The 15,127-nt window shown below is 36.9% G+C and overlaps 1 protein-coding gene across 1 annotated transcript; it reads right to left on the bottom strand.

Annotated features, from left to right (window-relative positions):
• Window positions 1–322: 322 nt before the first annotated feature.
• Window positions 323–12,602, bottom strand: LOC149792965 (uncharacterized). The gene is made up of 5 exons (XM_089968927.1): window positions 12,534–12,602; window positions 7,685–7,850; window positions 3,636–3,842; window positions 2,053–2,220; window positions 323–432 (listed from the first exon to the last, which is right to left on the bottom strand). The coding sequence occupies exons 1-5, from the start codon at window positions 12,600–12,602 to the stop codon at window positions 323–325; spliced, it is 720 nt and encodes a 239-aa protein (XP_089825053.1).
• Window positions 12,603–15,127: the final 2,525 nt, after the last annotated feature.

Here is a 15,127-nt window from a genome sequence, read left to right as displayed (position 1 = left end):
AGTTATTGACAACATTCGCCCTAATATGACCATCTTCCAAAGCTGTGTCTCTTTGACCTTAAACGTATTTCCATGTTGAGTCACAAGATTTCTACAACTCACAACATATGCTAAATGTATGTTCTTTCCTTATGAACGTTTGAACAAAAAAAAACTTTCAGTGAGACTGGTCTTTAATTGTGTTTCTCTGGCGCCTGAATGTACGGTGTAGGTCTGTTAGATTCAAGGTACCAAAGAAGTCTGCCATTTATCACTTGTTCTATGATTTCACGAAACAGTCAGTGGGACGATACACTGAAGTGTCGTCATAGTCCATCTCAGTTTAGATACTATTATTACAGTCCTTCCCAGACTGAGCTACTGCTTCTATTAGCTGTTCGCCATGATGACTGGAAGTCGCCATGATGGCTGGAATTCGCCAGTTTCTCAAACCTGATTCCAATGCTTGTTAGTGTACTGAGAAATAAATTAAGTATTTTGTTTCAAAACTTGAAAGTGGACATCATTTATTCCTGCTAAAGTATCATGAACACTTTCAAAATGAAGAACAAAAAGGAAACAAAGAATCGCATTGTTCTGAGAATGAAACGTTTATTGTATATTTGAAATTTGACATTGCATGGAACCATTGTAATCAGTTTTTAATTAAACCCAAAACAAGCGACACATTTTTTATATGCAAAATTATCCTCAAAAAACATCGACACGAACCATGTCATTTATGCATTATGAAACAAATCTAGCACTTTTATCATTGGCATTAAACTATATTAGTAATAAACATAATTCTCATAGCAATTTCAACGGTTTTACAATTAACATTGTCACACATTGACATGTTCTATTCTTCAGTCATCGTCTCGGTCTTCCTCAGAACCCATTCTCCAATCAAGATCTCCACTTCGATTGAACTGAAATATATATATATATATATATATATATATATATATATATATATATATATATATATATATATATATATATATATATATAATGTGTTCATGTAATGAAACTTGTGACAAAATTTATATATTTACTTATTAAATTTATTAAATATTCCGGAAAGTATTTCATTTTGGGTTCAGGATTTCCTGAATCTGCTCTAGTTGCTTTAGTATTACCATTATCACTTCATGACGACTTCAAACTACTTAGATTTAAACACGGTTTTTTTTCTTCAGAAATCCACTTAATTATACCCAGTTCCAGTATTTTATTCCATTCTACTCTATTTTAGAAAATAATTATTAATTGACAATAAGTTATGTGCTACCTCCATAGCATGCACTACGTTTTTGAGGGGAGATTCCGATAAAGTCGGATGGGACGAGTATTTTTGAAGTCCCAGAATGGAGGATGATAATTAAAGTTCTTGTAGCTAGTCTCCATGAACATAATTCGGGTCTAATCTTCACACATTTTGTTCTTAAGGTATTATGGGCTGACACCTTGCGACACAAATCATTAGATGTCCGAGACATACGTAATGTGTGCTGTACAGACCTAGGGAAATTGCTTATTCAAAGGATCTTTTACACGTCTTGAAGATTAGGTTCCACGCCTCCTTTACCCGTTGTGTTTTGAAGTTACAACGTCTTTAAACAATTTGTAAATGATTAAACACCCTTAGTCGGCGACACGTGTAATGGTTAAGCCCCCACCCCCCAAAAGAACACGATGTAGTCCCCAACATCTTTAATACTATTTTGACAATTAAACGATTTTTAGTGGTGACGTTAGGCTGTTTTTATTGTGTGCAGTATAATGGATAAATGAAAATTCAAGACTAGATGATATAATGATTGTGAGAACACGTTTGGCCGATGTCTGGTTAGTCAGAATATGTGTCGGTCATAACCTTTGACTGACAAATGCAGGCATTTAAGGATGCCATATGTCCGACAAAAATAGTAAAAAATTATAGCGTGAAATTTAAACATTTTTTTACGATATACATACTGACGGTACAGTATTTATTTACTTCCATTTAGATCATGGAAATAAGCTTTTTTTTTAATGCGTTATTTCGAGTCTGAACATATGGACACTTACGAGAAGTTCGTCGCCTAGTTGTAGTCGTTTTTGGTATGGGTTGTAGCATGTTGGTTTGGGGGACGTTAGAACAGTCAGGCAAAATGGCAATGTCAGCGCAGTTGACGAAATTTTCTTGTGGACCAAAACCCAAGCCGCATTCACCGCCATCACATCCCCAATTGTTGCCTGAAATTTATGAAAAATGGTTGACCTTTCTAAAAAAAAAAATGTAATTATCATCCCACAGGTAATTTATAATAAATGCAGAAAATGATAATAAAGAACATGAGTGTCATTTCTCATTAGTTTGTAAGATATAAACAGTGTAACGAAAATTTGTTTGTACAGATATGCTAGAAACGAAGTTGTATCATCTTTTGTTTAAGCTATTCAACGGAAAAAGTAAATAACATTTGGACGGTTACAAATATGCTTATTTGATTCCTGGAATTTGAAATACAAATAAATGGCATACATAGTCATCATATTATTATATTTTTTTTTTTAAATTTTCCAAATTTGTTTTCTGAATTGTCTTTTTTAAAATTTAGTTCAAGTAGTTCGTAGTCAATATAAGAAAGGGAATCCCTTTCTTAAATTCGACTCTAATTTGAATACGTTTGTGCCAAGCCATTGCTGCCAGATGGAATCACTCAATTCCTTGTACTGAACAAAACGTAATTTCATACGAACAGTGACAAAAGATATTTAAAGTAGCATGCTGTTTATATGACGAGTGTGACGCGTGTGATTGAGACTCGCATTCTATACAATTGCGTCGTCAAAGCGCAATATGTCGCAGTCAAGAAATGGAATGATAGTGCAGCTTCGCATTTGTAAGGTTATGTATTCACTCATTCCATATATTTGTCTACAAATGACATAAATATCGAAACGAGTTGCTTTGGAGTGATTAGCTCTTTTTAAACCATTTGAACATTGTCATTTTCACAGCTATGCTATTAGTAGGACTAGACCAGCGAAGACAATGGGTTAAATTGAGTACTCAAGCTAGCGGAGTACGAGATTAAATCGAGTACTCTAGGGAGTGGAGACTAGAGAGTCAATCGAGTACTCGAGCTAGTGGAGACTAGAGAGTTCAGTAATCTATCTATTGGAGACTAGAGAGTAAGTCGAGTATTCTTGCTCGCGGGGACTAGAGAGTTAGTCAAGTCATCTAGCTAGAGGACACTAGAGTGTAAATCGAATAAAATGATTGTTGTTTGGTTGGTTGATATTTAACGCCACAGAAGCATGTCGATTGCTGTTCAATTCCTGGGCAACGGTAGTCTAGTGCCTTGACCAGGAAGACGCCACGACAACTAAATCGGCAGGTCTGGGTAAAATTGGAACCTACAGTAGAAACTGCTGTTTCTAGGGCCACTATCACTACCACTAATGCCGCTACGTATGCTACTACTACTACTATTATTACTACTACTAGTGATACTACTGATACTGAAGGCATTACTGTTATTGTTGCTGCAGTTGGGGCTACTGCTACTGCTGCTACTGTAACAGATGTGATGAATATTGTTAAGACTAGATCTGAACCGATGTGATGAATATTGTTAAGACTAGATCTGATGATGCTGTCTTACCTGCAATGTAAGTCCACTGCAAGATGCACTGTGTACATTTAAGTGTCTGTGGTAGCTTTAGCTGTACGTCGTGAATACTGGCCGTGTTGTTCGTGATATCGTACTTGTACCCTCCACTGACAAGTTGAAGAGGATATTGATCGAAACAGTTTTGAGAAGCGTTCGTCTTGGTGTTGTTATGGGGACACATTTTGAAAATGAAGTATCCTACAATAAAGCAAATAATCTTCTCGTCAATCCATATACGTATGTCTTCATCCATACACCTTCCATCCATCCATCCATCGGCTAAAATTGATTACGAATGAGAGAGACAGACAGAGAGACAGAGGTTATTTGATATGAAAATGAAAGTGACAAACAATTTATAGCACATCTTCTGCAATATGCACTACATCGTCTGAATAACAACTCTCGAAACATGGCAACAACAATTGTAAAATTAAACGATACTTTTCCAGTGTTTTGACAAGTGATTCTGCTGTTGGATTTTTTAAAAAAACAAATGTAAACTTCTGTGTAATTCTCTTTTAAATGTACACCTTTACTTACGTCACCTGTAAAGTTCATTCCAGACTAATACGGGAGCTGATTTGTGACCATTTTAATTTTTTGAGCTTGTCCGCCATTTTCAGCACACGATATGCTATACATAGAGGAAGAACTCTGGTAAATCCATGGGAAGAATCACCGACCCTCTGGATGCTACTGGACACTTTCTCCATACCCACTTTGACCGAGACAGGGACCCGAGTCCATGGTGACAGCTGAGATAGCGATAATCGGAAAAGGCGAACGCCTTATACCACTCGTCCACCCGTTTCAGTAGAATCAAATTCAAATAGGGAACGCATAATGTAATTTTAATCCCTACAGCTGTTTTCCGCAATTTAATCTTTTAGTAAGAGTCGCCTGATAAAGGGCAAATTGAGAGTTCCAATATGTTTCAGATTTCGTGGGTCATTCCCGGTAGATGCAACGCTTTACTGAATTTCGGAAGAAAAAAATACTGGACCAGTCATACTCATGTTCAAAGGTGTGGTCTATTAATACGTCTGTATTGGTCAATTTGGCACGAATACTATTTCAGTCGCGTTGACTAACGAGATTTCGAAAAAAGGATCTGAAGGTTTAGCGACACATTTTAAAACATTATTTGCTATTTCATACAGAGGAAATGCGAACTAAGCGACTTTTTCCAAGGGTACACCGAAGCAGCAGACACGAACTAGCCTGGGCTGGTTTCACACCTAAGACCCCTGGAATGCGATTCCGATCACTCTGAAACCGCTACCCCTTAAATCAAGAAAACATTAAAATTTTATGATAACCCACATCATGGACAACTCCTCCTCATGACACTTACCTTGAAGCTGACAATTCATCCCTGTGGAAAACATTTCCATGTCTAGGCTAAAGTTCCATTTTTTGAATGCCTGATTGAAGGATGTTCATATCCAACATCCCTTCCATTTCTTGCGGGAAATGCCTACTTTTAAAATTAATTTTGTTTGAGTTCTCGAATATTAATTTTATATACCCCTTCGTTGGCATATATAAACTTCGTCCTCTTTATTTCATTAAATGCATATATAGCAGGTAGCTGTCCTTTTCAATATTCGTGTTGTTGTTGTTGTTGTTGTAGGGTTTAACGCCATTTTTGCAGCACACGATAGGTAATACATGGCGGCCAGTATTAATGGTGGAGGAAGAACGCGGGAAAACCCCAGTAAGAACCACCGATCCACGAGAAGCTACTGGCAAGCTTTCTCACATACCCACATTGACTGGAGATAACAGTTACCGAACCGATAATCAATAACATACGGATAGACTTGTCCGAAATGACTGATTGCAAAGCTAAATAACCAGCATAGAGATACAAAAAAAAAAAAGTATGGTGTCTGGCGTCAGATATCTTTCATGGGTCACATGCGACTAAATATCGACATTTAGCAATAATGAAGCGTCAGAGTAGCAAATATTGGTGTCAGTCTTAATATTGATGTCAGTCTTAATCACAAGATCACGTCGACCGTGTAACAGGGGCGAACTTCTCGTCAAAATATCACACACACACACACACACACACACACACGCATGCATGCGCGCGCCCTTTTCCTAGAAATAACATTTTACCAGAATTTAGTACAAATCTCAGAAATTTGATCGTTTGTGATGCCAAATACACTCACTTCTCCAAAAAGATGATAAATTTTACCTGACAGAGTGTATTTACTATGATTAGCAGATTATTCAGGGCCCAGGAGAAGAAAAAAAAAACAAAAAAAAAACAAAAAAAAAAAAAAAACACTTGGACGAGTGATCTGTACGAGTTACTATGTCTTTCCTTTATTATACTCAGTAAGTACACTTTTCCACTACACTGCTTTCGTTTTTAGTAAAGACTATAGACCCCTGATGAGAGTTTGATTCTGCCAGTAAGTACACTTTTCCACTACACTGCTTTCGTTTTTAGTAAAGACTACAGACCCTTGATGAGAGTTTGATTCTGCCATAAGTACACTTTTCCACTACACTGCTTTCGTTTAAACTAAAGACTACAGACCCCTGATGAGAGTTTGACCATGGGTCAGAAACGGGAAATTATGTTCCAATACACTGCTCATTAGATAAACAAATAAGAAGTAACAAAGTGTGTAACTCGAGAAATTGCAGTTGCACATATGACCTTTAATCATTAGTGGTATTCGCGTATACTCTGAAACCTGTCACTATTCCAGGTATCCTAAGCATCCTTTTCAATGATTTATCATACATCTTTATGACTTAGATCTGGGAGATGCTAAGGGACTGGGAAATGTAAAAAAATTACGATCATCTTTTGGTCAGACGTAGTTTCCCTTGTCCCAGATCACCGGGCTGGATTAGTACACTGCAACGCCAACATATATTTATATCAGCATCTAGTTACTTTTTACGAGACACGTGTCAGTAACAAAAAGATTTAAAGCGTCTCAATATCAAGCAAATGTACTAAATAATCCATAATGGTCAAACCTCCGTTTAGAAAGAAAAAAATTAAAAAAACAAAAATGAAAACACACGGGACTCATAAAAAGAAAGATTGTTATTGCTGACTGGCCAAAGTAATTGGAACATTTCCCCAGTTAGATTTAGACCAATCGACAATATCTGTTTAACAAATATGTTGACATAGCATGCAGTGTGTAACAGTTGGTTGGAATAATATGCAGAGATAATTAAAAAACAAAATCATTTTCGTCCCTAAGTTGGCAAAACTTTTCCTATGAAAACTAATTACATGCCGATATAAATATCCTCTGGAATCTCCCCTTTGGCATGACACGGCTGCTTCAGTCTTGTGACTAAATAGAAGCAACACTAAACATCGAGGGCAAAGTGTGAACTGTAGCATAATGGTCTTTTTTATTATTATTTAAATTACACTTTTTAGTATGCGGCTTACATCAGGTACACATCTGTAAATAAAAACGAAACTCTAGACTGACAGCTAGTTGACAGATTATGCACAATTTATATTTAACTAACGCACGCTAATTCTGACGCAAAGTTCTTTCAGTGTTTCTTATATTGAGCGAAGTGCCCATCAATTTTGCTTGCAGTTAATAGTGACCTAGTACTAGTGGTAAATTTGTTCGTAGTGGACTGAAAACTTGTAAAGCAGTATATACAAATATTAAAATCTTCCTTCTCAATGTTCTCAACTACACCAGTAAGGCATAATTACCTTTGCCAGAAGCCATGTCACGAACAGTCTGATATATACTGTACTAGCATAACGGTAAGGAGAGAGAGAGAGAGAGAGAGAGATGAGTATAGCCAAAGATAGGTGAATACTGGAGTCTGATAGAGTGTTATATTCTGATGTAATGAAATTTTCACTCATAAAATAAAATAAAACATCACATAGGACGCCGCGAAGACGCTGGTAGGTTTATTACGTATAGTTTGTTCTAACAGGCGGTAAAATGATTAAAGGAGACGACGATCATTTGGAGGAGGTATATGAGAATAAGAAAAGTATGGAAGATGGAATTACAAACCTCTGTGCCATGTGGAGATCGTGATTGTAGCAGTGATGGTTTTGGTACCTTCGGAGTAGCAACGGCCAATAATATCCGTAGCGAAAGGACCGCCGGGTTCGTGTGGGCGTGGTCCCTGCCAGGGGTCTCCGCAGATGCCACATTTGCCTCCATGAGTTTGCTGATTCTGGTAGATGAAAAAGGAAACGTTTATCACAAGGTTATCGCTGCTTGTCTCCACCAACAAAAAGACGATTTGCAGAAATATTCAAACTATTTTAATGTTTAAAATCTGGACACTTTACGTTGTGATAAAAAGTATTTCGCAAATTACGCGTCATTAGATTACGCCCGACTACGTATTCGAATAACTCGATATATAATTTTAAAAACCAAGCCTAATATTGTTGTAAATGTCAATAACAATGTCAGAGTCAGTGGCATCATTAGGGTTGGTGTCACCCAGTGCGGTAACTCATGGTGTCACCCCCATGGACCTCCTTCCTGCGCAAAAATTCAAAACTTTTATGGACAGTCATGTGCGGTAACTCATGGTGTCATCCCCATGGACCTCCTTCCTGCACAAAAACTGAAAATTTTTATAGACAGTCATTTTGGTGTCACCCCTTCTGATGGTGTCACCCGGTGCGGTCCGCACCCCCGCTAGTGATGCCATTTGTCACAGTGCCTTCTTTCGTGGTCAGTGTGACATATAACCATTATAATTGATGTAATGGCTGGGATAGCTATAACCTGGCAACAACTTGTAATAATCAATCTGGTCTGTTTGGGGCATAAATTGAGTTTTAAATAGGGGCTCGCTTGTTTAACAGTTCGAACCAGAGGAGATGGTATTGGTAACCCGAGGTCATAGTGGTAAAGTGACAAGAGCGGAGACAAACCAGAGAAGACTTATAATAAGTTGTGGTTCATTTGAAACAGGTGTCATAACATAATATTTTCCAAAATAGTTATTAATAAAGGCGGACTATAGGGAATCATTCTGATTTCACTTGGAGTGATTAATGTTTTTGACGGGTGACGTAGTAATCCTGATGATTGGCTAAGCTAAAAGGGAGGGGGGTGTTCCCAGACGGAATTCAGGTTTTTTTTAATAGTCCCCCTCCTAGAATGAATCAGTCCAAGTTTTTCCGTCAAGGGTGGATGTCAGAGGGACTCCGAGAAAACTAATAATTTCTCTCGTTAAACTTTAGAGACCCGTATTCAGAGAGATTCTCTGATAATATGCGAGCGAGATTTAGAATAAGGCGCAAATTTAGCCGCAATTGCATGGAATGTAGATTCATTAATTTAAGTTTATATTTATTGTTAAATTTAGTAATTTTAAATTCATACTTCAATTTTCCTTGAGTTCAGAAATAAGTGCATGTTTTATGATTCATGTTGTAAGAATGTCATAATATTTCATTATTTGAATGAGTTCCGGTTTAGAGGTTTAGTATGTAATATGAATCATGTATTATAAGGTTTCATGTATTTGTTTCGGATGTAAATTGGGTGAATGTGTGAACTATCTGTCTTAAATAATTTCTATCATTTATGCTGAGGATTGATGCCAATGAATTTCTAATTAGGAAAATAACAGGACAAGGAGTGAAGTCCATTAATTCTTGTGTAATTAAGTTGTGAATACTTTTTAACCGAGAATCGAGTTAGCTTGTGGCATAGTTCAGCTGGTAAAGTTATAGCCACAGTGAGGTGGGATGGTTTATCTAAAGAGGTCTAATTATATCGTAGTACTCATTTAAGAATGTTGTAGCCGATAACCAAACATCGATTTATGATAAGGGGTTGTTTATGTATTAAGTGTAAATTCGATAGACGATATCTGACGAAAAAGAGTAGGAACATTTGCTAATCCCAGGAGACGAATAATTCTAACATATATTTTGTTTTGAGACAGACAGACAGACAGACAGACAGACAGAGGGAGAGGAAGAGAGAAACGTCGACCGATCATCAGCGGTGATCTGAGAAGGACCGGAAGACCAGGAGATGCTACCATGCCGGCAATCTGAGTTCGATCTGTCACTTGATCATATAACATTTGTTCTATAAATAAACACCGCTAAATGAATTTCGCACAATTTTGTAACTATTTCTAAAAGAAAGCGAATCATTCGTGTGTCATTTTTGTCTATGCAATTGATTAATTTGTTGTATTACATATGGGGGCTGGTGTTATCCTATCCTATGTCTCTGCTCCGTTATCTGCTATTCCATCCCTTACTTTCATATTTTGTTTTATTAGTTACTTGATCCGGGCAATAACACAGTAGTCGATCATCTCCTGTTTAACGATAACGAGAAACTTTAAAGAGTGGGGGGGGGGGAGATCTCACATGATCCAACATACCATTGCACACCCCAAAAATGACATTTAATGATATAAAATGATGATTATATTTTCCCTATAAGAATAAGTATTTCGATGTTATATTGCAGCAGAAAACTCGCTACTTATTTTGGATGGTTTAAGTCCGGTAGCAAACATTTTATCATTTGGTTGGATGTTGAAGATTTATAAAAAATGTTTATTTAATCTTTGAAAAAATGCTTTCGCAGTGAAATCTTTTAATAATGTATATTAAAGGCTGTGTGAAAAGTAACAAAGGATTTAAAATGAAAACTACAAATCGTTCGATTGTTTGCGTGTATTTATCTGTGTGTTTTTGTAATGATAGAAATAAGTACGTTTTCTTATTGATATTGCAGTTTGACGAGGCCACACATTAACAAGGTTGTGTTTTCCCCAATGTAATTCTTTTACTGTAAGGAACATTGTCTTTATTGCAAGAAAGTAAAAACAAATATGATCACGTCAGGTCTACATTTTTTCTCTATGACTAAATACCAACAATGCGATTAATAAATTAATGGCTTTAATCTCGAAAAGTCGACAGTAAAGCAGCAGGCTTTAATAGAAACTATTCCAAAGAGAATTTCTATCGACATAGAAGATTCGACTTTACAATTATGTTTAAAAAAAAAATTTGAATCTTGTCGAACAATGATGCAGTATGGACACATATTTATTAATAACTTACTCAACTTTCGTTAGAATACCACTACTAGTACTACTCTACTACTACTACTACTGCTACTATGTGCAAGTATAATGTTGAGTGGTGCTGCTGACAAATATATTTTTCAGTTTAAAATATATTTTTTGTCTCCACAACTGATTATGATTTTCACAATTAGATATTGAAACCTCACATAAATGTATTATGAATATTGCAACCTCACATAAGCGACAAATGTGTTATGAATATTGCAACCTCCAAGTCCGATGATATTTCCCTTTGTATTTTTGCTAAACCATCGCGACTTTATAGAAAATCAAACAAAAAATGTAACTTCGAAAAAACCCGAGTATTTATATACAGACTGGTGTTTTATTAATAGCTTTTTGCCAAAATCAAATAGTATTGCCATTATATTATTGTCAAAATCAAAAAGTATTGCCATTATTTTATTGCCAAAATCAAAAAGTGATTCCATTATTTTATTGCCAAAATCAAAACGTATTGCCATTATATTATTGCCAAAATCAAAAAGTGATTCCATTATTTATTGCCAAAATCAAATAATAATGCCATTATTTTATTGCCAAAATCAAATAGTAGTACTGGTATTTTGTTGCCAAAATCAAATAGTAGTACTGGTATTTTGTTGCCAAAATCAAATAGTGCCGTAATTTTAGAACCTTTGACTCATCACGTCACAGTAATTATTATATGTTAATTATCTGAAATATTGGTTAATTATTTATCTACACGATATTTGTTAATTATCTACACGATATTTGTTAATTATCAACACGATATTTATTAATTATCTACAACTAACATACTTTAATATATTTGGAGTATGCGTATTTGGTTTTAGCGCCTCGTTTCAGGGAATTCTTAGATTTTTGTGATTACTTGTTTGATTATGGGAACTCGGTCCTGTGGAAATATTCCTTAGCCCGAAATAATTAGCAAATTACTAGGAGAAAACGTCACGGAGTTAAGTGGTAATGAGTTTCCATGATGCCATGGTTTACTTTTGGTGAACTCAGGTCCGAGCCGCATGAGTGTCCCTGTCGTTCAGTAATCCATATTAAAATCTAGTTGTGTAAATTGATCGTGTAACTCCAGGTGCAGTATTTATTATCGGACACTGGTAAATTACACAATGTAATAAACAAGAAGGGACTGTTCCGTCATCGGCAGGTAGTATTTATGTCGCCATGGTGGCAAATGTGATGCAATTTTACAGGCGAAATGTGGCTCAGAATCATGTTTTGATTGGCCTAAGGTGGCAGTAAAAATAGTTCCGTGTGTTGGGGGAACTTGTATAGTTTTACGGCGTGAAAAATGCTAACGGTACGGAAAGTTGATGAAGAGAAACCATGCAGATGTGCGCTTGAGAGACAATTGGAAAGCTGTGAGATATGTGGTCTTGCATTGATTAGAGTAAAATTTATGTATAGAATGGACACGTCAAGCTTTCTAATTTACAAAAGAATTTGTATGGAAGTCATTGGAAATTTGGGGAAATTTAGCCTTCTAGCGGAATTGGGCCAGGGTTTAACACCGCTTGGTCAACCCAAATCCCTGGTTTGTAACAATATATTTAATTATATATTTCAAGATCTAATTAATCACTATTCTTGATGCAGAAAGATCTAATTCAACACTATCCTGGATGCAAACATTTAGCTGAATATAATAGCAATCAGTATATGCTGGAACTTAACTGAATGGTCGCGAAAACAAGGAAACAAGACAGAACAAGGGAGAAAAAGTGTCCTTTCAAGGAGAAAACAAAACAAAATGAGTGTATAAATGAAAAATCTTACTTCAAATCCTCCACAATATTGAGCACTGTAGTCGTAGTTTTTCGGGACTGGAAACCCAGCCATGCCCATGTAGTTTCTTGCCGGAGGATCGGTTATGGCCCCGTGCCCCACGGTCTCTTGTACCAACACCGTAGAGAGCGACAAAACAAACACAATCCCAATTTTACCGGCCATCGCTTCTTAGTAGTGAATGGGGTCACCCTACGTACAATGGGAATTAGCATTACAGGGACCCCTGGGTCAATCTACGTACAATGGAAATTTAACATGGCGAAAAATCGTGGGTCAATCTACGTACAAGGGGAATTTAACATGGGAATAAATCGTGGGTCACTCTACGTACAAGGGGAATTTAACATGGGATTTTTTTTAAATTTTAAAAAAAATTTTTTTTAAAAAAAGGGGTAGGCAATGGAAAGGCTATCTCTTTTCGAGAAATATGGCTGGCCCTGAAAAGGGCCTTTGGGTTTTTTCTTCTTCTTCTTTTAACTTCTTAACTTCTTCCACCATCCTCTTATTTTGTCCATCATTCCTTTCTTCTTTTTCTTTTCTGTTTCCGGCAACCAGTCCGGGTGGCCCATGGCCCGGAACTTCTCTTGGATTTTCATCCAGTTTGTGTTCAGTTTTTCGAATTCATCCCTTTTTTTTCTATTTTCTTCTTCTTTTCTTTCCTTTAACCACTTTTCTTTGATCTTCTTGACCTCTTCGGTCAGCACATTCCTCATTAGTTCTTCAGCTTTCTTAAGTTTTTCTAACCCCCACTTCGCGAAACACCAATCTGTCCATTCTACAATGTCTTCTAGAAAGCACCTTGCACTCGTCACATGATCTATCGCTTCTTTTAACTTACCCACTTTGACATACGTTGGGTTAATTAAACCTCTGATTCTCTTCTCCTCATCCTGTATCATTTCTTTTACAATATTTACGGATAAGTGGAGGCTGGTTACTTGTCTTGAGACGAAGTCTTTTGTCACTGCATACCTCCATTCCTGTTCAACCCTTTCTACTACACTCAATCCATCTACCATCCAATACCAACTTCCCATAAGATCGTTATATAAAGCTGAAGCTGCTGGCATCTTCTTGTTTGCTTATTCCGTAGAATGGGTTCCAATGGCCAACACTGTTAGTTTTATACTCAAAGCGCGAACGTGAAGGAAAACATCCCCTGAAAACATAAAAGTGATCTTACCTAGATCATGACCCAACAACGCGCGGACGTGAAGGAAAACATCCCCCTACTTTCTCATTTCATATAATAAAACCCTAACTTTACTCTTCACATACGCTAAGAAACCCATAATCTACTATTCACACAGTCATACCTGAGCTCTTACAAACACAAACACACAAACACACAAACGCATACCCTCACACTATCTTAAAAAAGAGTTAGTGTTTATTTTCACACTACTCTACCTACTCACATTGGCAAATTAATAGTTATTTCTTTTCTAGACTATTGGGTAGCCCTGAAAAGGGCTGTTTTTTAAACTCCAGATGCACCTATCTAATGGTTGCACCTTCCTGGCCTGGCGCCGCACACGCATCTTCTTCCCCAGTCTTCTTTCACCTTTCTTCTGGGGAGCGCAGAGGGAGGATGATTCGCTTCAGCACCCCAATCCTCTGTTTCAGGAATATTAAACGACATCATCTCTTCTCTTTTCTTTTCCTCCTCTTCCCTCTGTCTTCTCTCCTCTTCTTCCTTCTTTATTCTTGCTTCTTCTACTATAGCCTCCGCTGATAGTTCGTTTACTATCCGCCTGGCATATTCCAGGTGCATCTGGAGTTCTAACAGTTTCACTATTCTGCTAGTCATTCTTCTGGCTGTGTTGATCAATCAACAAGGGTAGCTGGACTGCCGAACGAGTTTCAATTTATACTGAAAGCGCGGACGTGAAGGAAAACATCCCCCTAAAAACATAAAATTCATCTTACCTAGATCATGACCAAAAAAAACAACAACAACGCGCGGACCTAAAAGAAACACTCGCTCACTTTTTTATGCTACCCATCACTTCAATAGACTATCCACATACTCAAAGCAATCCAATCTAACCCCAAATATACACCTCAAGCAGCCCAAAAAAACAAACTAACATCATTTTAATCTACTATCCACACCAACCTACTTTATCACTTACAAACACAAACACACCAACACATACCCTCAAAATTTTTAAGAAAGAGTTAGTGTTTATTTTCACACTACTCTACCTACACACATTGGCAAATGGATCATTACTTCTTTTCTAGAGTATTGGGGTAGCCCTGAAAAGGGCTGTTTTTTTTTGCTATGGCATTCTTTTTTAGTTTCTAAGAATGCGATGTCCTCTGAGGATAGACTTTCTGGCGATAGGTCTGCTTCTTCGGAAAGAGAAGAAGAACTCTTTGGTGTCGATACGACAATCGACAAAGCCTCTGTCAGCTTCAGGTTGTTGCTGCTGTTGCTGTTGTTGCTGCTGTTGCTGCTGTCTCTGAAGTCTGTACTTCTCCGTCCATTCTTCTTTTTCCCTGTTCACTTCTTCTCTGAAGAGCTCTTCTATCAGGTCTTCAGTGATTTTTAACATTCTCACATTCTCTATTTCTTC

The sequence above is a fragment of the Sinohyriopsis cumingii genome, chromosome 8 (genome assembly GCF_028554795.1).
Source record: "Sinohyriopsis cumingii isolate HCF-2022 chromosome 8, ASM2855479v2, whole genome shotgun sequence".
NCBI classification, from domain to species: domain Eukaryota; kingdom Metazoa; phylum Mollusca; class Bivalvia; order Unionida; family Unionidae; genus Sinohyriopsis; species Sinohyriopsis cumingii.
This window is presented reverse-complemented; position numbering and strand designations above follow the sequence as displayed.

Excerpts from the sequence above, each read along its gene's own strand:
- LOC149792965 (XM_089968927.1), bottom strand. The coding sequence starts at position 12,602 with ATGGGCATGGCTGGGTTTCCAGTCCCGAAAAACTACGACTACAGTGCT. Across the intron at positions 3,843-7,684 it reads GATCTCCACATGGCACAGAG|GATACTTCATTTTCAAAATG; the intron begins GTTTGTAATTCC and ends GCTTTATTGTAG. Across the intron at positions 2,221-3,635 it reads GCAGTGGACTTACATTGCAG|GCAACAATTGGGGATGTGAT; the intron begins GTAAGACAGCAT and ends CATAAATTTCAG.